Source organism: Falco cherrug, chromosome 16 (genome assembly GCF_023634085.1).
Source record: "Falco cherrug isolate bFalChe1 chromosome 16, bFalChe1.pri, whole genome shotgun sequence".
Classification (NCBI taxonomy): Eukaryota; Metazoa; Chordata; class Aves; order Falconiformes; family Falconidae; genus Falco; species Falco cherrug.
The window spans coordinates 10,543,503-10,568,390 of NC_073712.1; the positions used below are offsets into that span (position 1 = coordinate 10,543,503).

General features: G+C 52.3%; 1 protein-coding gene across 1 annotated transcript in view; it reads right to left on the reverse strand.

The window, feature by feature from the left end:
- Window positions 1–24,888, reverse strand: part of LOC129737490 (hydrocephalus-inducing protein homolog) — an 82,170-nt gene that overhangs the window by 37,356 nt on the left and 19,926 nt on the right. The window contains exons 6-16 of the mRNA XM_055728284.1: window positions 24,183–24,384; window positions 20,791–20,974; window positions 16,050–16,149; window positions 14,403–14,521; window positions 12,128–12,351; window positions 11,802–11,869; window positions 9,598–9,833; window positions 8,717–8,817; window positions 7,334–7,469; window positions 6,687–6,851; window positions 3,233–3,385 (exon numbers count right to left, since the gene is read on the reverse strand). Coding sequence (XP_055584259.1) covers window positions 3,233–3,385; window positions 6,687–6,851; window positions 7,334–7,469; window positions 8,717–8,817; window positions 9,598–9,833; window positions 11,802–11,869; window positions 12,128–12,351; window positions 14,403–14,521; window positions 16,050–16,149; window positions 20,791–20,974; window positions 24,183–24,384 — 1,688 coding nt within the window. The remainder of the gene's footprint in view (window positions 1–3,232; window positions 3,386–6,686; window positions 6,852–7,333; window positions 7,470–8,716; window positions 8,818–9,597; window positions 9,834–11,801; window positions 11,870–12,127; window positions 12,352–14,402; window positions 14,522–16,049; window positions 16,150–20,790; window positions 20,975–24,182; window positions 24,385–24,888) is intronic.

Sequence of the window (24,888 nt, forward strand, 5' to 3'; positions counted from 1 at the left end):
CAGCACGGGGGTTATGCAGGCAGAAGAAAGCTGCCACTGATTAAGAAAAATTACACCCTAGGCCTGTCTTTTCTTTCCTGATCACAGAGACGTGATACGCAGCTGCCTTCTGTGATGCCAAGAGATGTCAACCTTAGCAGTCACACAAAAGATCCCTGAGAAGACAGCATGACAAAGAACAAGTAGGAAATGATCTAAGAACGATGCTTTTTCCTTTCTGCAGGGAGAGCAAACACTTCCATCTATCCATAACAAGCCTTTGGCACTTGTCAATATGGCAAAAATCAGGCACTTAGGGAGGCAGGAAAAGAAGATGACAGCGGAGCAAGGAGGAGAAACAGCCACTTTTATCAGCAGGTTACATCAGCCCCCAGCTAAGCTGCAACAGCTCCTTCATGTTGACCCATTGCTCCAGTCTTTTTTTACCCAAGACAGACACAAATCCCCCCCTCGCTGGATCCAGAGGATTCCCTAGCAGGCTGGGCTGCCTGGCAGCTGGGAAAGCAATCTGACAGGGAAAAGCACACCCGACAGACACAGGATTCACTGGGTGAGCACAGGATGACACACTGGTCCCAAGGGTCGCAGATCTGCAGACACCCTGGCAAGCAGGGATAAGCCAACCGAGGACGCAGGTATGCAGTCCCTACAACCCTCTTCCCACCCAAAAAGCCCCATCTCAACACACAGATTTGGCGGGGTTTTATTTATTTTCTTCTGGTGGCAGAGATGCTCCCTGCTGCTCCCTGCAACTGAGAACAGAACAGACACAACTCACCCAGCAGAGAGGAGAGGGGTACAGGGAAGCTGGTGCCTGAGGGGAACTGCAAGTAATTCCTGAAGTCACTGTCCCAAAGTGAAGTTCACCACAAATCATCCTGGCTTGCTCAGGTAATGATCTTGTCTCCCCCAAAGCGAGCAGCAAGCTTGCCTTAACAGGAAGAGCAATTTTCACTCGACGGTTAAGAGTACCATCGGGGTGGCAGCACGGCCATCTGCATTACAGCATCTTCCTTTTCTGTTTCAAACAAGACACCAGCCTTTCGTTTGCCCTGTTGCTGCCCCTCAAATTAACCTCATTCAGTTCGTCAAGCTGCCGGTCAGTGCGCATAACATTCCCGATGCAACGCTCCTGTGAAAATTTCAGTCAATAACTCGCTCTTTCAAGTGGAGACCATGATCTCTGAGCCTCACAGCCACCGTTTGCAGATTGGCCAACAAATGGGAGACAGGGAAATCACGGCTCACCCCCCTGCAGCAACCTCCAAGCAGGAATCAAAGCAGTGGCTTTGGCGCTTTACAGGACACAAGGCTTGGGTTCAGGGACACGGGGGAATGAAGGATGCCCGTGTCACCCATCAGCTGGGCTAAGGCACAGCCCAGCCTGCTCCGCTCTCAGGTGGACACGTGCGCGTCACCCTGACGCCCGACTGCATCCCAGGCTTTATCTCCACAATTATTCAGTCCCCTCTGCTTCCCGTCAAGGAGCTGCCAGGCAGCGTAAGGCAGCCAAGGGCAAAACTTCAACTGGGGCAGCAAAAGAGCAGCAGAGCAGGCAGCTGCTGAGGGCCAGGGCGCAGCTCGGGCACATCTCGCCCACGCCCGCGCTGCTCCCATCAGGCAGCCTCAGCAGCACCGTGCCCGGAGTCTGTCTGAAGAGCCCTTGGTGAAGCGGCTGATGGAGCAGGTTCCCAGGACCTGCCTCCTGGCACGTCTCCATGAGAGCAGCAGCTGCCCTGAAAAGCAGAGATGCTCACCATGGGGGAACTCGGCCCCGCGGAGTCAGCAGGGGGGATCATCACACACACAGAGTCACAGAGCGGCTGGGGCTGGCGAGACCTCTGGAGATCATCTGGTCCAAGCCACTGCTCAAGCAGAGCCCGTCTTTATTGCAGGCAAAGAAACCGTCCCTGAGCCGCCTCGTGTTACTGCTCTAGTGACTGATCAGCCCCAGGACTGGCAGAGATGGCGGTGAAGCACGACAGGCTTTATTGCCCAGTCCCATGGGTTAGGGCCCTGAGGCAACGGAGGGGCAGATGTACCCTGCAAGCCCCCCGGCTACACCGCGAGCTGCCCGGGGAGGAGGGAGGCATTGCACCGGGGCAGCAGGACCCGAACAGCTCTGCGGGTCACTGCCTGCGACAGGCATGCAAACCCATCATTTCAACACCAGTACCAGCCATCCCTGGTGGCTTGCTCTCGCCACAGATGGAAAGTGGGTTTTCATGGTGGATTCAGAGAAAGCTGCCCTGGGAATCCCTCCCCCACTTGGAGGTTACCTTTGTCCCCCAAACAGCTGGAAAAGCAGCAAGGAGGAAATTCGTCCCCCTCCTCCTTGGCCCAGGAGGCTGAGCCTGGCCTCTCGCACGCTGCCTGATGCTTTACCCGCAGACCCAACCAAGCCCACAGAGCCAGGCCTGGGTGAACCAGCTCCACAAATCCAGCCCACCTAGCATGGAGCAGAACAAACCTCCCCCCAACCCTGTTTTTAAGCCCCTCACAGATCCCACCTCCAGTGAGCGGCACATCCCACCCAGCCTCCGCACAGAGCCCTCCCTGGCTGCACCAGCCCTGCCCCCCCCGCAAGGGCAGCAACCCAACCGCCTCCTGCCACCTGCCACGCAGCTTGTCAGCTGCGGCCTCCATCAGTTCAACGGCCTTTCCCTGCGGCTGGCCCCCGGAGATGCTCTGCAACGCGACGGAGCCCACAGACCCTGTAGCTACACAACCCTTACCGTTACATGTTTGTGCAACACCACAGCTGGTTGGGCCCCCAGCAGGTGTGAAACTCACCTCACCACAAGCAGGCTGAGGACAAACTTCACACCCCAGACTGTCACAAACAGCAGTCTGACACAAAGCAAACGCAGACCTAATGGGGAAAGTGTCGGGAAATCCATGCCCTTCCAGGAGCAAAGGGCCACAGGGGCCTCTTGATCTCAGAGTTCCAAAGACACGACTCTCCGTTAAATACCCTCCAGAAAACAAAGGGAAAACTTGTAAAGATGATCCAGACTCCTTTCTGCACAAGCGTCTATGCAAGCTGTCTACTTTACTGAGGGGTGCCCCAGCTAAAACTGCCCCCAGAGCCAGGCTTCTCTCGCTGCGTTGGGACGGAATGCCTTGCTTTCTCTCCGAGACAGCAATATGGAAATGGTGCATGTAAAAATCAAGCCACAGGCTGCTACAGACCAGTCAGTTTTCATTGGGAAACAGCCCCACAGATACTTACCATCTCTACACAGAAGGATGCAGGGATGACAGCCTGATTGGAGAGGTGGAGACTTTTGGACGCATCTTGTAGAACTTGAATACTGCCGAAATTTATCTCCCTCGGATGCACATAGACAACCGGTCCTTCTCCAACGCTCACTAAAGACACATTCTGCTCCAGGAAGCAGGTAGGAAAGAAAAAAGAAAAGCAGGGGAAGTTAAAAAATATGAGACAGCTCTAAGGTTCCTCCTCGACGGGGCGATAAGTACGGCTGTTGGAAGTTTTCAGTGTTGCAAGGCTGAAACAGAAGGCCTGGGGCAAGTGCAGGCTCGGGAGCGATCCCATCTGAAAGCCACAAGCTCCCGTTCTCAGGGGACAGAGAAACCCTGGGTCCCACGCTCTCCTTTCCAGACCTCGTCCACAGTTAGCTCTCCTTTCTCTGCCTTGTGCCTGCTCCCGCTCCTTCTGCTGCTCAGCCGAGCCCCAAACCTCCCTGACCGCTGCTGCTGCACAGTGACACTTGGACAGTTACTTCTCTGACATTCCCAAAAATGCACCTCTGAAAACCAGCACAAGCCAGAAGCGAAGCAGGCTCTTCAGAGCAGAGATCGTGCAAGTTACTGCACACATCTGATGTGTGCCTAGGTGCATTGCCGGTATGACATGAATAACAGGCATTAATTATTCATTACATCGTTCAAGCGGTGTTTTTTCTCTTGACAGTCAGACCCAAAAAGCTTTCTCCTTGCAGAACTGGCACAGACTACTGGAGGAGGAACACGGATCCCTTTGCTAAACCACCTTCCCACATCATTAAAAACAAGGAGAATTTGTCCAGTCTTGCTGTGGATTTTACTGGTTCCAAACACCTCAACACTTCAACAGGATCTGAATGCATAAAACTCCCAATGCTGACCAGATGCTGTATGATTCACTGGAGGGCACAGAGTACGATTTAACCGAAAAAGAAACCAGCCTCCACCGTGTACAACCTTAAATGATGTCTGGCTCAAGGAAGTGGCATTGACAGCTGTCAGAATCACCAGCCCAACTCAGCCAGAAGCAGCAGCATCCAGAAATGCTCATCCCTTGACAGGCCACTGATGCATGCAACTAAGCACCAAAAAAAATCACCTACCAAGGCTGGGGCCTCAAAAATAAGGAACTGAAGCCACGCACGACGATGCATGTCTGGGCGATGCTGCCCAAAGCTCCCAGGAAGGAGGAGCTGCAGGGAAGAGCTGCGCCTCGCCAGCCAGCTCAGCTTCCTGGTGACAGCAGGACAGCAGCAGCAAAGGCAGGGCAGAGCTCTTTGGGAATGAGCAGAACAACATCTGGAGGATGCCCAGGCAAGCTGGCTTCTGTCAGCCTGTGTACTAACACGACGCATCCTCACCACCAAGGAGAGGGCTTCAAAAACCCCAACCCCTTCGTCTACAGGGTTCTTAAAAGGGACAAGAAAAATGCCATGCAACAGCGTTACAGGCAACATGGCACAGGGAAAGGCAGCAAGAAGAGATGGCAGCTCTGCCATCAGCAATATTGCCACAGCTACAGAAACAGCCACCAGCCACCGCCCCACCCCACCCCACCCCCCAGCACCTCTGGCTTTGTCAACAGGTAGGTCATGTCACATTTGATCACTTAGGAACGAAGAGCATCTGACCCTGGTGGACAGCTGTGCTCGAGTGCCCGCTTATTCTGACAGCGGTCAGCTGCCAAACCCCCTGCCCGCGGCACACGAGGCTGCCTTGCCACCAGTAACGCCAGGGCTGGGATTTACCAGCTCCTTCATGCAGATGACACACACCAGACTGAAGCTGGCACGCGGTCACCTGCAAACAAAATACCCGACAACAGAGCTGTGGAGGGACTCTGCACAACCTGGATGAAAGATCTGTACCACGTTCCGCCTGAAATGGTGGTAAAGACCAGGCATCGACACTGGGCACCCCAGCCGAAGGCAAGAACGAGCTTTGAAGTTCTATTGGAACACGCTGCAGCGATTCCCAAGGTCAGACTTGCAGCCGTACGGGTAGGATCTGCCACCAGCGCAGGACACGTAACAAGACAGCCAGCTCTTCTGCCAGCCCAGAAAGCTTTGGGTGCGTCAGCTACCAGGGAACTACTGGAACTGCACTGCAACCAGAAGACAGACCTATAGAAAACGCAATGCATCTAGTCCTTTCTTTAGGGACAGCTACGATTCTCCAGCTGAAATGCTCGCCCTTTGGGCAAAACATCGACACCTTCACGGCCAAATAGAAAAGATTAAGGTAAGGTCAACTTTCAATTTATAAATTGTTAGCCCAAGGGTAAAAGCTTTTCAAGGGACCTGCAGCTCAAAAACCAGGTGACATTTAAACAACTGGCTATTCCAGTGGGGAGAAACCCTCCTCTTCCAGGGAAGCATGCCTTCTATCTGCGAGCAACTGTTTTGTCAAACGTGAGACTTCCCTGCAAAGCCTGCATTGCCTGGCCTTGCTGTTGACTGGTTTACATGCACATCCCCAGCAGCCGGGGTTGAGATGATCAGTGGCATCCAGGGGATTTGGCATCATCGTTTCAATTCATTTTATAAAAAGTTTATAGCCCTGCATTTGCTTTCAAAATGTCAGCCTTCCTTTCCGTTACAGAAAGCTTCAGGTTCTCAGGAATCCTCTGATATCCCCTTCTGTGCTCAGAGAGAGGACAAGACATTTTAAAACAGCTGCTTCAAAAGTTAATCTCCTTTTAAATTAAAAAGGTTCTAAAATTAAATTATTAACTAAATTTGTTCTCTGTTTCAGCCAGTGGAAGCCAGGACACCACATACAACATTCTCTTGCCTACACTTTGTTGTTGCTGCTGTACATGCCTGAATGCCAATGCCTTGTAGGAGGCTTTAGTCCAGGAATGCTTCGCCTCACCCCTTTCCAAGCTTGGTAGGGAAAAAAAAAAACCAAACCAGTCTGTGCTCCAGATGCAAGCAGCGTGGAGTCTCATGCATCTTTGGATGGGGCTTTTGGCAAAGAGATATGATGGGTATTTCTCAGGCGGGATGGACCTGACTTTCACGAAAGCTTAAATCCAGCTTTACAGAAATCATCATTTCAGCACGGCCTCCTACACCGCCCTTGCTTTAGCGGCATGCAGCAATGTCCCTGTGTGCTCCTGAACAAAAGTTCTAATGAAGCAGCAGTTGCTGCTCATCTAATGATGCAGGAGAGCGAGAGACCCAGGAATTGTTCTGGGTTTCAGGCTGGGCTTGTTATCCCGCTTCACACGCCCATAATTAAACACCATCTCAGACGCCTACGAGGACACCACCCTTCTCTAGGCATTAGCTGTTACTTATGCCACGAACCCCTTCTTTCCTTGTCCACACCAGCCACATATTATGACCTTCTCCTTTTCCCTGGCAGAACCCCAGCACACTTTATGCCCCACCAAGATGAGTCACACAAAGGCACGCATCTCGCCTAGCACTCACCAGCGGGGATCTTTCATTCCCAAACACTGAGACACTAGCAATAGTGTCCTGCCTTCCCATCGCCTGGGCTTCCAGCGTAAACGGGATCTCCACCGAGCTGTGAGGCTGGATAATCCCACACGGCACAGGGCTGGAGTACCACACAGCAGCATCCTCCTTGTGCTCCTATAAAGGACAGAATCAAAGACGACAATTGTCAGAATTTGACAGAACCTCAGAATCTGAGGAAACTTCAAGCTCCTTAACATCTACTACAATGGAAATTCACCCGCATTTTTAAAAATCCCTAGGAGAAAGCAGAAAGGCGCAACACAAGGTGCAAGATTTATATGGGGCTAAGTAGCATCCTCACAGGGTCCAAAAGCTGCTGCACCCACAAACACCCACTCCGGTGCCGGCGGTCTCCTTGCAGCTGCTTTTCACAACCCTCAAAGTTCTCCTGCATGAAAGCACCCCAAAGACTAGAACCAAAACTGCTTCCTAAAGAGTTCAAACTGCTCCTGAAGTTCATATTCAGGTAGCTTCCCGTTCTCTGCAAAACTTTAGGTTTGAACACTAAACAGCAAGGTCTTCCCCAAACCCCCTTTTTTCCTAATAAACCCCTCGATAACGACGTTGGAGGGCAGGAGGCGAACGCAATGCCAAACCTGAGGAAGGACTCCATAGCAGCCTGGAAGATCACTGTCATTCACAAGGGTCAGTGTCCGCTCGTAAGGGAATTTCAGAAAGCACCGTCCGAATCTCAGAACAGGGCTGAGCACGTGCAGCGGAGGAACCACACATCTGGGTGAAGAGATGACCAAAAGGAATTAGAGACACAGAGAATGTAGAAGTTGTTCACTCCCCAAACAGCATGAAATAGACACAAGGCATTTGTCTCTGCCAGATAGACGTTTCCTACCTCTACGGCAATCGATCACCTCTAACTTCTTTTTTATCAACAGACTCTTGTAAAGGAGGGGCAGCCCCAGACTCCCGTGGCAGAGGCTGCCCAGTGCCCTGCCCCAGTGCTCTCTCATCAAGCTTTGCCCCTCCTTTGCCCCAGGAGGCCGGCAAGGACCCTCCCACAGTCCCAGCAAGGCACGAGCTCTGCGGGAGCCTTCCCGCTGAGGACCAGCGCTCCCCAAAGCTCAAGAAAAACAAGACTCCAGCATCTCAGTAAAAGCAACTCCCTCCTCTCCCGTACCGCTCTCGCCCTGCCTGAAACCTCAGCCGCTTGCCCCCGCGATGGAGGGCACCGGCACCGCCTGCCTCTCGCAGTGGGTGACCAGCCTCTCCCAGCTCCTGCAGCTGCCTGGGTCCTCCACACACCAGCCCACACACTGACTCTTCCCATTCCCACTCGTTTTACAAAATTGCAGCCCAGGCACCGCCTGGCTGACTGCCTGGGAGAGGGAACAGCACCAGCGAACTGTGTCCCTCTCGTCATTAAACTGGCACCCGCTGCGGCGCAACGCCATTGAGCGTGGCTGCAGCAAGAGCAGCTTTTGGCTTAAGTCTGGGAACGTTCATGCTCAAGAGAACCAGAGAGAGCTGAGCTCACCTGCCACACCAAGGACGAGTTTCCCCTTTAGTTTCCCCCCACCAGTCCTGCCGTAAGCCCCTTTCCCATTTGCACACGCCTTCATTAACTGAGCCAGACCCCAGCTTTCAGCAGGCTGCTCGCCGCCTTCCAAACAAATGCTGCATTTTGGGCCAACCCAACACAAGCCCACCGCTTGCAGGGAGAAGCAGGGGCAGCCCTTTGCAGATTCGTTACTCCTCAAGTCCCAGACGACGGGCCAACAAGGAATATAAGCACTGTTGCCTTCAAAACAGAACAAGAAAGGCATGGCCCTGAGCACGGAGCACAGGTGCTTCTCAACAGGGCCGCTGGCAAAGCACGGCTGTGCTCACAGCGAGCTGGGCAGAACCAGCTCATGAAGCACCATTTCTCCTTTGGGGCGGCAGCCAGCACACCACACGCCAGGCAGCGTGCTGGGCCTGGCTACGCGGGGAAAGGTGGCCAGCTGCAAGGAAAGCGCCGGTACCTGGCTGTGAGAGGCAGCGCCAACACCTCCTGGCCAACACCATCCACGTCCAGCACCAGCGCCAGCTCGTATTGCCTCACCGTGTTGGAACACAGGGTGACCTGGTAGAGGAGAAGAGCGGCGTCAAATACTTCAGCACTCCCAGAAGCCATCAGCCACGCACGTGTGGTGTCCTGCCCTTCTCCTTCCACGCTAAGGAAAGGGAGTGTTTTGCCTTGCTTCTGCTGCTGCTCCACGTGTGGACCACTGCCTTTCCCAGTAACAAAACTCTGCTGACAAACCCCACCTGTGAAATACACCTTGCACACCAGGGCACGTGTAAGCTAAATCAAAGCACAACTCATGGTCTACTCACCACTGTATTAAGGGACCAATTTTTCATCTCAACTACAATAGCGGGAACCCAGGGGAGATCTGTTGACTTTCCCAGAACGAGTTCAGCTTTACACTGGGAAGCTGAGGGCAAAACGTGGCCCAGCAAAAGCTGTGCAGTTTGTTCATGGCTGCTGGAGCTTTCTCAGCCCCCGCTGCAGTGAATGCAACTCATCCTGCTCAACAGGAGAGGAAAAATAAGACCGGGAAGAAAAGCAAACTGCTTTAGGCAATGGCATCTCTCTTTTCAACAGCCACCTTCCGTCCTCACCCTTCCTCGGCCCCCTTCAAATCAAACAAATCGCTCTAAGCAGCTCAGAAACACACGCACGGCTTCTGTGCTTGACCACACGATACGTGATCCTTGGCTTACGACTCTGGAAACAAAACGCTGCTCCATCCCAGAGTCCCCCAGCTAACAAAAGCCCATCTCTTACTCGGTTATGCCCAAAGCCAGCAGCGCTGCAGCTCCACCTGTTGAAGCACGTATAGCCGGGCTCATCCCATACCTGGATATCCAGGGCTCCTTGGGAGCGGATGGTGCCTTTGCAAGGCATTATGGTAAATTCCATTGGCTCGACGTGATGTTGGGCTCCCTTCCTCCAGGACAGGCAAGCGTTGTCTGAAATCTGAGTAAAACTGGTGATGCTGCGCTGTCCTGAGCCATCGCCAGGAATGCGAAGGTTGAAAGTCACAGGCACCAAGGAGGTGTTAGTGAGGCGACACGACAGGGTGTGAGGAAAGCCTGGAAAGGTGAGACAAATCCAGTTAAGTCCCCAGTTACGCTGCGATTCCTGCTGCGACTCTCCTGTTAGGATAAAACCCTGCTTGGAGTTGAGCTCTTGTCAATGTGCACGGCAGGTAACTGAGAAGCTCAGGGAGGAGCGAGTTGTGACTGAAGTTGCCTTTTCTCTCGACGGCCAAGCTTGCTTCCTTGGCAATGGGCAGCGGTGTTGGTGCTGAAGAGCAGAAGTCTCCCTCTAACTGTGAGGAGCCCTCTCACCTGCCCCCAAACCAGCCCCAACTCTTTCTCACTGACGAGCGTGCATCCAGACAGACCATTTATCCTGAAAATTCAGCCTGTAAAATTCCCCATTAACTCCATGAACATTCCCCTGGTTTTCAATATATGAAAGTAGCAGATTTTCCTTGCTGTAGCTTCTCTTCAATAACAAGGAAGGACGAAACTGGGCACTACAACATGATGCACAGCACTCTGATGCAGCTTCCCTAGGCAGGATCCCTAAGGCAGCTCCTGTTTCGGGGCAACCAGACTGAGCACAGGACGACTGAGCACAGGACAACTCAGCCCACCCCACTGCAGGAAACCTGACGCTTCCTTAGAAACGAGCAGGAACGTGTCTCGCCTTACCTAACAAATGGGGACATCACATCCTCGCTGCCTTTGATTACTGCCCGCAACACCTGACATCACTTTAGCTCTGACACTTGCTTTCCCTAATGGAAAACCAGTGATACAACCACACTGGGTGGCAGGGGATGTGCTGCAGAGGCAGGACACCAGCCCGCAGCTTGCTCTGGAGCGGACACCAGCTCTGCCAGAAGGAGACACCTCCCATGCCCTGCTTACCAAGCGCTATTTGCATACAGACAGGGAGGAAAACCACCTGCAGGCACAGCAGATGTTTCTCCGTGCCCATCAGCAGTGAGCATTGCCCACCGCCAGCAATTACTCCAGCCGGGGGGTGGGGGGGGCACAGAAAGGACACACACAGACTGCACAGCCCCAAATGGGACCGAAGTCGCCAGAGGCAGACAACAGTCAGCAGCACAGTTACAAGAAGCAAAAATACAATAGCTGCCTTCAGCTGAAAAGGCCTTGTTAACGAAATCAGATTAAGTAGGATGAATCTCCTATTACACAACCGTATTCCTGCCTGGTGCGTTTCTTGTGGGTTTATTTATTCAAAAGGAAACACAGCAGTGGCAGAGCGGTGATGCAGGGAGAGGGGGAAGCGGCTCGGGGAAGGTAATGAGTTTACTTTAAAAAGCCCACAAACATCATGAAAACACAGAGGCATCCAGGGTGCAGAATGGTAATGGCCCTTCAATCAATCCACAATTGATTTCACATTTAAACTTTAGATCATCTCAGTAAAAAGCCTTTTGTGAGACTCGAGATGGAGAATCAGAATCTGCATTTCAATGGAGACACTGGGGCTCAGCCACCCGCTCCGTCAGCGCTTCAGCTGGGGAAGGAGAAGGAGCCCACATCTCTGGGGACATCAGTGCCCAACACAGAGCTACTGCCTGGGCTTAGATAACCAGGAGCCCTCACGGCACAAATCAACATCTCACACTAAAGGTCAAGTGGGTAAGTGGTGTCCTCGCCTTGCAGCAGGAGCGTTCGCCCTGAGCAGCCACAGGCTAGCGTGTGGCTCCAACGCCCTTCTCCTGCAGCCCCAACCCCTGGGCCCTTCTGGGACAAAGGCTTTCACCATCATTCTGTCGCCAAGGTATGGGAGGCTGGGGCTGAGCAGGCTCTGAGGGCACCAGAAAAATACTGGCTTGCTATTCCTTTGGCCCTATTTGCTCTCACGACAGTAAAACACCACCTGAGCAAGCGGCAGCCCTGCTTTTAACACCCTGAAGGCTGCTGTGGAGGAACACAAGCGACAGACGCTCTTCAAGTGCTTCATTTCAGTAAGGCACAGACCTCCCGACCTGCGGTCCAAGCCCAGGGCACACTCACCAAAGGAGACATCACCGAAGTGGAGGGAAGGTACATTGAAATGGAGAGTTGGTCCAATGACACAGCCCCTGTAAGGACAAAGGCAGAGGAGGAACTGGCTTGGTTAAAAAGAACTGCAAAGCATTCAGCTTTTGTTACCACCGGGACAGGGAAAAGCTGGTCTCAGCACCACAGTGGGTTTCAAACCAACCCGTCACCCTCGTGCTCGACTAAGACATTAGACGACACCCTTTTTTCTCTGCTCCATCACCAAATGAGGTAGGTGGGAGATGATTACCCAGAGATGGCTACAGATGTGCCCACCAGGCTCCTAGAACCCTCCTCACCTGACAGTCAAGGTCACAGGCTCAGGGGACCCACCCACACTGAACCGGAATTCTTCTGTGAATGGCCCCAGGATGGTGGAACTGAAGGAGATCCGGAGGACTTGGAGGCCATCTGGTGAAATGATGCCCTCCTGGGGGTGGAAGGAGAAGCAGGAGCCCAGAGCCGTCCCTGGAGGGACCAAGCTGAAGGGGGCATCGATGACTCCTTTGTTAAACAGGATCGCCTGCAGCAGCAAGAAATCAAAATGGAAATACATGAGGAATCTTCCTTCCTTACAGAAGGCTGATTTCTTCTCTAATTAGACATCTATAAAAGGCAGAAGATGCCACGTGTTGCTGCTTGGCTGAAGCTAAAGAACACACAACGGGACAGGTTCTGCCTTTGGGCTTTTGCATGCAGAACAGCGATAACTTCACAGAAACTGAGTCACCCTGGGCTTATTCCACTGACACAGAGCAGTCCGCTTGGACTTGCATCACCAAGGCGATGCAGACCTGCCCCAAAGAGCAGCAAAGGGCGGTCACAGCATTACTAGCGCATCGCCACCTAACTGCTTCTGCTCCAGACGAGCCCAGTCCCGCCAAGGGCAAACACATTCAGCTCCCATTGCCGCCAACAAGCTCATCTGATGTGGAAAATACCTCGGGACAGCCCTATAACCAGCTTCAGCAGCACTCCCCGACTCTGCTAGGGTACGTCAGTGAGGCTCATTTTATTCTTTTCTTTCATCCGAGAGTCTCTCTGTCTTTGCTCAACCAGACACGTCAAGAAAGGGCGAGAGTGAGGTGCATAGCAGCTCCTCCTAGTCTAAAGAATTTCTCTTTCACAAATATTCACAGCCATCATCTGCCAATTTACCATTATTTACTGTTCCAACAAGCGACGCAATCCTGCGGCGCTTGGTGAGATTCAGCTCTCTTCACGTTCAGCAAGGAGCGCCCACACCTGCCTGTGAGTACCAGCACGCTGTTGGTCACCAGACCTACCCAAAAGCAAAGCTCTACAGTTTCCGATGGCTGCAGGTGACATCCTGCCATTTCTGCGCTCCCAACTACCTGCTCTGGAGGTTTTTTCCCTAATTTCTGTCCCCGCAAAACCTGTCAGAAAAACTGAGACAGAAGCAGACATACAGCCCTTATTTTCCAGTTTTGCAGCTGCTGTTGAAAACATTCACCTATTCCAACTCTGCACTGGTAACTGGAAAACTACTCATGTGTTTTACACCTTAGTTACAAATTGCACTTAGGGATCCTGCGCTGAGGTTCACCTCCAGTCTGGCTGCTCAATACAGCACCTACAGTATCATCTACTTATTCACATTTTCTCAAGTAATGAAAAAAAATAATTTATATAAATAGACTCCATAAAGTATCAGCATTAAAAATGCATAGAGCGCACAAGATTTTGGTAAGAAAACCCCTTAACATGTCCTTCCCTGCCACAGTCAAGCTTTTGAAAGCATCTGGCACGACGTATTGCCTCATTTTCTACCTCTTTCAGTTGCTATATTTTTTTGGGGGGGTTAGATTTTTGGGGTTTTGGGGGTTTGTTTTTTGGGGGGGTTTTGTTTTTTTTGGGTTGGTTTTTTTTCTTTGTGTGGGTTTTGGTGGTTTGTTTTTTTTGACAGAAAACTTGCCATCATGGGTGGGGGGAGGGAAACATGTAGAAAGCTCCTCTGCTTCATTTCCAGAACTGCTCTGCTCTGTTCACAGAGCCAGAGGTGCACCAGGTCTGAAGGGTGGCAGGAGGCTGGTCAGCAGGGAAAGCGCTCCCGGTGCCTGCGCGGGCAGCTCTGCGCGGGGAGGCTGGCCGGCTTCCCTCCGGCGCCAGGAGCCAGGAGGATGCGCTTCACTGAAAGGTGTTTGCAACGGACTCGAGTTGGAACACAACACGTTTGTTCCAGCTGCTTTTTAACCGCCAGGGTACCAGGGTGCAGTGATTCTAGGGCTGAAACAAAAGCCTCTGGATCCTGACCTTTTTGACCCGGTGGTGCTTTCATGTGTCAAGGGCTGGTTTTTCTGCATGAAGCCTCCCAGCTGGTCTCAAAGGGAGGTTGCCAAAAAGCAGGGATCGGGGCTTTGGGAACAACAGACACACCCTTCAGACCCCATCAAAACTATCCAGATTCTGCAAAAACTCCCACATTTCACTCACGTCAAATATTCCGTGCTCACAACTGCCGGCATTGCCAGAAATCCCGCAGGCCCACAAAGCTCACCGCTGCCCCAGGAGCCATCAGGATCCACCCCAACCCCAGAAAACCCCACTGCTCACCTCATAGCTCTGGGCTGATCCAACAAAAACCTTCCCGATGTCCAGCTGGTCAAAGCTGAAGCGCAGCTGGGGCCCTATGCCGCTCCCTTTGATGCGCAGGGGCAGCCTGGTCTCACGGCCTGGGGAGAGATTGCCATGTCAGTACAGAATTCCTTCGGTTCGCCTGGATTTTCCAGGCAGCCTCGGAGCAGTCCCTGACTCCGGGCTGGGTGGCACCAGCACTAGGTGCTCCGCGAGAAGATACAGGACCCCTCTCTTCCCTCAGGAGATATACTTCGGGGCTGGCTTCTCATTTCTAACTGAGCCCTCGGGCTGCTTTATATCTTAGCAATCACTTTGCACCCTGAAGAAGATATGCTGCGCATAAAAGACAATTTCGGAATTCCTTCCCATGCACTTAGACAAGCTTTGAAATCCGTTCAGTGAAGGCACAAAGCTCACAAAACAGAACCAAAGATAAAAACCTGCTGTCTGTATCGCTGCCATCAGAGATGACCGCACAGGAGCTGAGAAGGAAGAGCCCAAGCAAGGCCCAGCAGCCGGCTGACAGCCGCACCCCAGCAGCCTGCTGAACCCTGCGCAGTTACCGTATCAATAAAAAGCTGTTTCATGGCCTTTGCATCCGTCAGCTTGGAGCAGTAAGGACGGGATCAAAGCAGCTGGGTTAGTGATCTCAGCACCCTCCAGAACGGGAGCCTGGCTGCTGGGGACCACTGGCCTCGCACCTCCTTCCTCTTAGATGGGGAAAATCATTTCCCTGGATGGAAATCTGACAGGGACCTCCCGCTCTTGAAAACCACCTCAAGCAGCACCACACAGACGGAGAGGAAGGACAAGGTAACCTGAACCACGGAGCTTGCTGCAAGCATTCCCTGCCCCGTGCCAGCACAGCAAAGCCGTCACACCTCTGTAAGGGCAAAGGCAGCGTAACGCGGTGGGTCAGTGATAACCGCTCCCAGCAAAAGCCGTGACAGCACTTCTGTCAGCCAGGAGGAGCATAAAGCTTGTCTAGCAGACTGCTCGCACTGTGCTTCCTGGGCAGGGAGCTCACCCTGCTGAGGGCAGCGAGCCCTGTACAACACTACGCAGATGCAGCACGGACTTCGAGCCACGAGGTGACTGGGCCCACGCAGGGAGAGCGGCACACGCCTGGTACTTTCACAGACACCCTGCGCTCAGCGGGGCTCAGCCACCTACGGTCTGGCAGCGCCTGGAGAGCGGGAGGTGACCCAGGGGCAGGGGGCACGTTTCACTCAGCTCCTACCGCCTCAGGAGCCTGACAGTGCATCCATGGATCCAAGGCTCATCTTGCAGGTCTACAGGGGCTCAGTGCTCGTCCACCAAAGCTCTTCTGCGGTGTAGCTCTCTGGCCTTTACAAACACCTTGCAGCAGAGCAAATGCCTGGTAGGAAGGCTTATCCCCTCGCTGCTTTGGCTGCTCTAGAGCCATCAGTGGTCAGAGCCAGGCATCCTAAGCCCTGGCTCTGCACAGACCAGCTGGAAGCCACAGGGACAGCAGGAAGGTGCCGGCGCTGCCCTGCTGACCACCGGCCCTTCCTAGCAAGTCCACGGGGACCAAGGGGGCTGGAAGAGTATTTGTGCCCTGCCTTTGCGGTGGGTGGCAGGAGGAGGAGAAAGGAGCCGTACCTGAGATGTCGCAGTAGGCTGTTTGTTGATAGACTCGGGCTTCTCGGGGTTTGAAGATCACCTTAATTTCAATTGAAGAATTTGGCCAGACATCTCCCTCCTAAAACAGAAGCAGACAACAAACCATTTATCCTCAAACACTACATTTCTTGTTTTCAACCACAGCCCTGTAAGCCTTTATTTAGAGCACCAATGAAGAGCAAGAAGCAAACAGCACTTATCCAGGTTTGTAAGACTTTGGAAGCAGCTGCAAAAAATGTCAGTCCCTTACCTTTACTAGCACCTGGTAAAGGCTTTTTTTTTTTTTCTTAATTAGGGTTCTAATAAAGGAACCCAACTGGCTGGCTTCAGCAAATCAAGCATTTCTTCAGAAGTACCAGCTGATCTAAGCACAAGGCACCTTTTCCTCCAATCCTTCCCTTGCATCCCTGTCTCCCTATGGCCATGGGAATGTTTTACCCAGATCAGAAGAGAGTCAGCAAGTCAAAGGGATTTTTCCATTCTTCGTTACAAACGTGCTGCCTCTTATACCCTCAACCTGTACGTGCATGTAACTCTTTAATGGATTCTGGTGAGTCAGGGCACTCGGCACCAAGCAGAACAAGCCCTCCTGGGGAGCAGTGAAGACCAGGCTCCTCCTGCCCTGTGCCGCCAGCACTGAGCCAGCTCGCAGGCTCTTCCAGCTGATGGATGACCCGAGAAGGGAGCTGAGAGTCACATGCAGCCCGGTTCTCTCTGCAAGGTGCGTACATCCCTGTTTCCCTGAACACAGGCTCAAACAAGAAGAGATGGCATTTGCTTACAGCTCCACACCTACTGCAACCAGCAAGCTCTTTTCCTTGCCAGGCTCTTGCTCCGGGATTTAACTCCGGCCCATGGTACCAGTGTGTGCGCAACCGCTGCTTCCTCAGCGTCTTCATTCTCTCCCCCTCTCTCAGAGTCCTGGCACTGGTGCTCAGTCCCAGGGAGCCTCGTCATGTGTTTTCAGAGACATCCCTGGCTTCTAAAGGCTCTTGCTTCTTGCAACCGGTTTCAACAAAGGCACCACTGATATTCCCCTCAGTCCCCAGCACTACAAATGCTGCTTCATCCATTTGTTGGCATAAATATATGCATCTCTGACAACCGTAATAATATTTTAAAGCAATGAAAAAAATTGGGAAGACCACAAAAAGAACAGTTATTTTTCTATGCACAAAGTTTGATTCTGCTTGCTGCTGGGTATTCTCCGTGCTTTGTCCAGGGGAATCTTGAACTGACTGGAGCCTCCAGCACTGCCACAGCATAAATATTAAACAACTATAATACTTCCCATCAACTCAGCACATAGAGCTCAGAGGCCAGCCCCCACAAAAATTAAAGAGCTATGACATGCTGAGTTACTGGGCTGCAGCTACAATGATTCCCTAATGCACAGCCTGCTCAGAGGGAAGAACAGGTAGAGAGAACCGTTTCCAACTCCAACAAACCAAGCGTAAGAACACAGAAGAAACAATAAAGTCACCTGGATTTTTCTCAAAACCTAGAGAAAACACTTTGCCAGATCAAACGGACTTTGTGTTTCTACCCAGCAAGCAACTGGAGGAAGATAAAGCATTACTAGATGATAACACACTCGCTTGAGGAAGCAAACTGGGGACACCAGCCTGCAACCCACAGTCAGCGTACGAGATAGCAGATCCCTCGGGTCCTGCTGGGATGCTGCACAGACTCAAAAGCGTCCAGAGAGTAATCTTGAATTTACAGGAATAAAAGCCTTTGGGGTGCTGCTCCGAACAACATAAGCCCTGCTACGACACCTGGAGCTTGCCTAAGCCGAGCCACTGAGAAGAAACACTCAGATGACGGATTTCCCTGGCTTGGCTAATTAGAGTCTAATAACTCACCAGCGCTCCTCACCCAGCTGCTCGCTGTATGTTTAACAGACTGAATTCAGTGGTCTCACCCTGGGCAGGCAGTCCCTGGGGGGGCGGGGGGGGGGGGGGCGTGCATTAGGCAGCTGCTTGCATTTGCTTCCAGCCTGACAGCTGCGGCTGAACACACACCCCGGCTCACCGGCGTTCTGCGCTCCTCCTTAAAGGGCGCTGCGTGGGCTGAGCTGCCCAGTGGTGCCCTTAGATCCTCCAGCTGCTGGGGCCCTCTGCCCAGAGAGCTGCTGACAGCCCTCACTCGGCTCCTGCGCGACAAACTGTGCCTTGCCAGGCTTACCAGCACCACCCGCCACACAAACCATCGCTGCTGCTGTGCTGAGGAAGGACGTTAATGAAATGCTGAGAGTAGTGACGATGCTTGAGGTCTTCATCTTAGAGGGGCACCAAGTGGGGAAGGAGAGCGCATCCTGAGCCTTCAAACCAAATCTCTCCTTCCACTGAGGCCAGAAAACAAGCTTCTGGCAGCCTAAGGCAGCAGTATCAGTCTTTCAGGTCAACTATCTAACAAAGTACTCTTTTGCTGCTCGTCTCTGCTGGATCACAAGCCAGTGGTACTCACTGGTCTATTTTATGTGCCGCCATCAGATATATTGGCCCTGTGGACGCTTCGGGGCAGTTTGGTTATTACTCAGAGGCTGACAGAGGCAATACATCTCCCGTTAATGGAAGCAAGTGTAACACAATTCATAAGCAAAAACGAAGCTAAGCGGGAAAGGAAGAAAATTAAAAAGAACCGTTGGCCTGGTGAATATGTATCTGCTAACAACAGCGCGCTTTTCCAGCTGAGTGAGTTTAGCTGACTTTGGGATTCGATGAACTCCAAGGCCAGCACATCTGTGACAGAAATACAGCCGACATCTCCGATAAATCAAATCGGAGACACGCTCAGAAAGCCAGACTTACACAACAGCTTGTCTCCCACAGGCTTGGATGGCTGCTCAGAATGTTCATGGTCACATGCTAATTCCAAAATCACTGCCTCCTTTTTTGTTATTATTTTCATCCACAAGTTAACCCCATACAGGCTGAAATAACCCGCTGCAGCTTCCACAGAGAGCAACACCTGGCAGCTACCGGCCCGCTTACACAGCAAAGCTGCTGCACAAACCCTGCAAAGCCACCCTGCCCAGAGAGCCTTTCCAAGGCTATCGTCCCTCCAGCGGCCTCCTAACCTCTGGGAACCTCCAGCCGCTTCTTCCAAGGGTTTGATTCTTTCTATAGGGTGCTCCCAGGGTGATAGGTGGGAAGAGCAGCAGCCGCTTTTGGCCAGAAGGTCCGAGGCAGCAAGGTCCAGGCTCTGGCGGGGCCCCTCCAGCAGATTTACACGGCGCTGCCAGAAGGGGCCTGCCCAAGCTAAAAGTTACGGGGCTGTCACCGGGGAGAAGGTTGTGGAAGTCGGCGGCAGTGCATTCTTAGATTTTACACTTGATAAAGAGGAAAAAATACTAACATTTGATGTGAAGACACCCATATGCCGGGGGGGAAGACAGACACGAGCAAAACTCTGAATGTGAAACTCATTGTTCCATAGATCATGGAATTAATGGGAATCACAAGATTGATAATGCTGGACAGGACAGAAGGGGAGAGGCTCCTGCAGCAGCCCACTTACGCTCAGTCCTAGAGCAAACTATAACATCAACACAGCCATTTAGGAAAGGTTTCCACTCAAGGCGTGAGGCCAGGCTACACTCTGGGTCCGTACAGCGCTACAGGGAGCACCAGGACTCAGTGGGCAGCCAGGCTGCTGGACCTCACCCTAATGCACTTCAGGAGCCCAAGAGCAGGTTAAGCTCGTTATGGAGGTATAGTCGGCTGTACCGCAGCAGGAGCCCTGGGACACGCTCCAAAACCAGCTGACACACTGCAGGATGCTCTTCATGTTCAGCTGATCAGCTCCCACTCCCTGCTACAGCCCTGCTGCTCCGACACAGGCTCTTGGTCACATCACGCTGCTCTCAGCTGCGGCGGTGTGAAACTGCAGCTGTGCTGACATGGGGGGCTCTCAGCCTTGTACGGGCTATAGGAGCAACCAAGAAGAGAACACGATCCCCTTCCTTAAAAATAAATAATAAAACAATAGTTTCACCTATTTTACAAGAAAGAAGAGGCTAAGATTGTTCTAGGGTTTGCTCCAAGATGAGAAGGGATTTTACACTGCTCAGACAGCAGGCACTCGTCATCTCAGACCACACAAATACTCAGAATCAGGGCTCTAGTTAATTGAAGGACATGAGGTTTTGTTTGCATAAATACAAAAGCAAAAAGTTTTCTCTAAGCATGCAATAGAACTCAAAAAAGTCTGTTTAAACCCGCCAGCCTTGCGTGCAGGTCACAGACGATGCTGGGAGGGAGATTCAGGCACGGTCTAAGTCCAGATTATATGAAGGGATTGGTCTTGCCGCAATTAATCTTGGGCTGAACTTGCCCTCCTTTCCATAGAGGACCTTTTCATTCTTCAGTATGTGAACTAATACTCATGGTTAATCCCCATACGCTACGTGTAAGGAGTGCCCTTATATATAATCATCGATACCTCGGAACACTGTCAGGACACTTAGGAAGTGCCCTTAATTTACAGCCCTTGCAGCAGAGCTCAGCTTTAGGCAGGCTCTCAGCGCCTGCCCGGAGCTCGCAGTTTAGAAATGCTTTTTGCAACAATCTCTCCCAGCCTCACTACAAACCTCATGTCTTCCCTCTCGGCACATCAAGACACTGATGTGGGGATCTGCCAAGCAACCTCATTCAGGGAGGAGGAAGAGGAGGAGGAGGAGGAGGAGGAGGAAGGGAGGTTCCCAGCTATCACTTACCACTGGCTCAATGGCAAAAATATCATCAGAGAAAAGCATAGAGTCTTCCTGCACCTTTGCCCTCTGGTTCTGGAAGGCACGGGAGAGAAGGGCAAGGCGTTCTTGGAGCGTGGGGTCCACCGCGCGCTGCTTGAGAAAAGAATTCCTCTCATTCTCCTCCTGCTTCTGCAGCTTGCGACAGCGCCTGCAGCCATGGGGAGACACAAACCAAGCAGATCATTTAACAAACAACATATTTGCAGAGACTGTCATGTAAGTGCAGGAGCAGCAATGCACTGGGGGAGGAAGAGCAGCAGCAGCTCAGCAAGGGGCTGACCCCAAGCCACGGGGTCCCAAGCAGATCAGGTTATCACTCCTGCACTGGCACGGCAGGTACTTTTACGCCACACTCACAAGCTAAGAAGAGGGGTTTGAAAGCTAGCAGCCCTCAGGGGAGCCTCCTGGCTCAAAGCTACAGCCACGACTAATGGACAACCCCACCAACACCCTCAGATGGCTTTGTTGCCCGTAGAGGTGCTCGGGGGAGACGGATGGAGATGAAGGAGCACCCACTGCAGTGCTTCGCTGGGAAGCGGAGAAGCAGCCGGGCTTCAGCTGCAGGTTACCAGCATCACTTGTTTATCTTCCCTTTTGCACCGGCAGGGATAAGCAAACTGGCTGCTCCGTTGCCTACACTGCCATCCAGCAGAGGATCCCAGAGCACTTGCAAAGCAAGCTAATGCATTCGGGCATCGCATCACTTCAGTGAAATTAATGGGTTTAGGTGCATGAAGACAGAGGCCCTGAGAGCTTTGCCTGGCATTGAAACAGAGCAAGGTCTTAAAAAGATTAGTCAGGATGTGTTTGGTACTGTGCTCTGGGTGATGCTCTCTTTGTGTTGAGGTAAGAGAGAGATGGCAGGGCCTATTCCCTCCCACTGACCACGTTGAAGTAGAGGAATGTGCTCTGAATGATTAGAAAAGGTAAAGGCGTGTACTCTGAATAATTAGGAAAGGTTCCACTGAGGATGTTAAAGGAAAACCATGAGTCAGAAGATCATTGAACAAAGAAAGTTGAAAGGTTTACTCCACCTAGATCCCACCTATTATGAATAGAATGATTAGATGTCAAAATCAAATGAATATGTATGTAAAGATGTTGTAACCTCTCACAAAAACTGTATAAATTACCCGACTTTTCACCGAAAACTTCAGAGCTAGTTTGTCCGGTGCAAATCGGTAGCTCCCCAGTGTTGCACGAAATAAATACCTTTGCTGCTTAAAGACAAAATTAGTCTCTGAGCTGTTACTCTGTGCCGTTTTGGCATCAGCATTAGCCAATAAAGAAGTCAGCACCAGCACCTCTGAATCCAAACCCTTACATCCAGCCTTGAACCACTTCACCTTTTTCCTCTTTTGGGCCTTCTCCACAGAGCTTTGACACAGGTCACCTCTCCCTTACTTGGTAGTTGTAGCAGCGATCATTGCAGCATTGAAAGCTCACAACCGAGAGGTGAGAAGGGAGCACTGCTGCAGAGCACTTGCTTCCCAGCTGGCACGTTGCTGTGCCCCCTTCACGCTCCAGTCCCCTGGCCACCAAGAACCAGCAGGTGACTACTCGAGGGGGATGAGGGGAAGGCTCCGTACACAGAAAATCGAGGCAACACGCTATAAACAGGACAGCAGTCACCACCCAGCTGAATTCCAATACAATCAGCAAGGAAACACAGTCACGGACGTTCCTAGCGGCACATAGACAGAGCCTCGGGCAGATGCTGTCACCGGTGCCAAAAATACTTTCTTTGGCTCGCTCCCAGTGGAGTGTCGTGGGAAATGTTTCTCCATGGCTGACCTACAGCGCTGTGCATGAGGAGGGCTTCCAGCCACTGACATGAGCAACCCTCAACTCAGCCTTCAGCAACGGACAAGAATCCCACCGCTACATCCCAGAAAGTCCTGCAGGAGGGAGACAGAGCAAACCCCTGGGTAGACCTTGTGAGAGCCAGGTCTTTCTGGGTGACAGCCAAGCACAGGCTGCTGCACTGCCTCCTCCCATTGTCAAAGTCCTCTCTGCTCTCAAAAGATCTCAAAAGCTGCTCCGACAGCAGCACAGTGGCCTCGGAGCCATGACCACCCCTAAGACTGCAAGTAAGGAAGAACAAAGCGCCCTGGTCACAGTAAAGAACACAGGCTGGCACGAGATCAAGCGTCACTGCAAAAAAATTGGGGAAACACGTTAACTGTGGCGAAAGCTGGTCGCTTCTGAGGGGAGAGAGGATCGCTCAGGGTCCCATCTGTGATGGGCAGCTGGGGAGAGATGCGAAAAGAATGGTGCAGGGAAGTAGCAAGAGAAGGTCATGAGATTTTTTCCTTTAGCACACTGCGCTTGCACCAAAGTCACACACTGTGTAATTAAAAACAGAGAACACTGGAAAACTAGTTTTGGCCTTCAAGGCTTTTCTGACCTAATTACATTGAACTTTATTTGCTCAGAAGCCCTTAAAAAGTGCTCCAGTTGAAGGCAGTTTCCTGATCAGCTCTGGGTTCAGACTAACTCCTATACACCTACAGCCATCCAAGTCTGAAAAGTCACACAAGGACCCCCCTACATCACCCCAGCTTTGAAGTGTCACTTCCAGTGCCTCCCCCTGGGCTAGAAGCGTTTCCTTCCTGCCCCAAACGGAATTTCAAAGCTTCAGAGACACCCTTTGGAGAGCCTGCCCCACCTCTCAGCACCACGAAGACACAGGTGCTGACGCCCAAAGGCACTTCCAAGTCCTGTCCCTGCCTTCCCCGCAGAACCCTCCACCTCCGAACTCTCCCCAGCCCCGGAGAAGGGGCAGGGATACCTCGCTGTGCTGGAAGCCGGGACAGCGTGAGGCAATTCAGCATCCTACAGCCGGATGGCCTCAACGTTCGGGGCCAGCAAAGCACCCTGCCCTGCGCACTACTGCAAAAGCAGGCTGAAGAAGGTTGCCATCCTACCAGAGCTGGAAGGGGAAGAAACTGCAGTGAATATCACAGCAGGTACGCTGCCTGCAGCTGTTAGGTGCTACCGCTCAACGCCGTCCCAGGTAAGGAGTGCCGACACTTTCCTCAGCCTCACAGACCCCCTGCGAGCCCAGGGACCTGGCCTCACTGATTTAGGGCTCCCATAGACGGGAATTTGCTCTCCGAGGAAATGCAGTCATTGCAATCAACCTTTCCTCCCCAAAACATCAGCTGGAACATGGATGGAACCAGAATGGGAAGCACCGAGCTCCATTACCCTGAAGCCCATGGACACAGACCCGGATGCAGTGGATGCTTTATTTCTCCTACACCATCCAAAAAAGCACCAACATCCCTCTGAGGCCGTATGGTAGTTTCACTCCTGGGCAGTGTGTCTTACTGAAAGGAATCTTTCCAACGAACCTCAGCTTCTCCTGATCCTCCTCCTCTTGAGTAAGAAAAGCCTTCCACTGGAAGTGGGCTATGATTTTACTCCGGTTGTGGATGACCACACATCTGTGATTTGACAGCGTGATGTAGGTCTTCCCAACTGCCAAGGAGTTTCTGTCCAGCCTGATGTTGACATCTTCAGCGGCTCCATGAAGGCTTGTGTGCGTATCTTCACCTAGAACGAAGCAAAAGGCAGACATTGCTCATCGCCCTTGCTGATGGGAGTACAAGGAACGGAGGAAACCACAGGGAACAGAAGTGTCACAGCTTTTAGCTGTGTGAGCAGTTCCACAGATCAATATATTTATTGCACCCCAAGAGCTGCAGGTGTACAGCATGAGGATGTCCTGGGCACCACCTTAAGCACCTTATTTCTGGGTGGGCTTGTAGACATTTATCCCCAAGGCAACACTATCTACAGGGAGACGTTTTCAGTGTGCCCAGGTGGCCTTTGGGTTGCCATCCCACCTGGGTCACAGGGAATTCTGCATCCAAAGTCATTCAGGTGACTCTGAGGAGGCCCCACCTCGGTCACGGCTCGCCCAGAGTCTCCTGCAAGCACGCCACCAGGGTTGTGTCTCTCCTGATCCCTTGTTGCCAACATGACAAGATGCCTGGGGCATGCAGGCAGAAGAGGGAGGTGAAGAGAAACAGGCAAAGTGACAGCCCACGGCAGGAT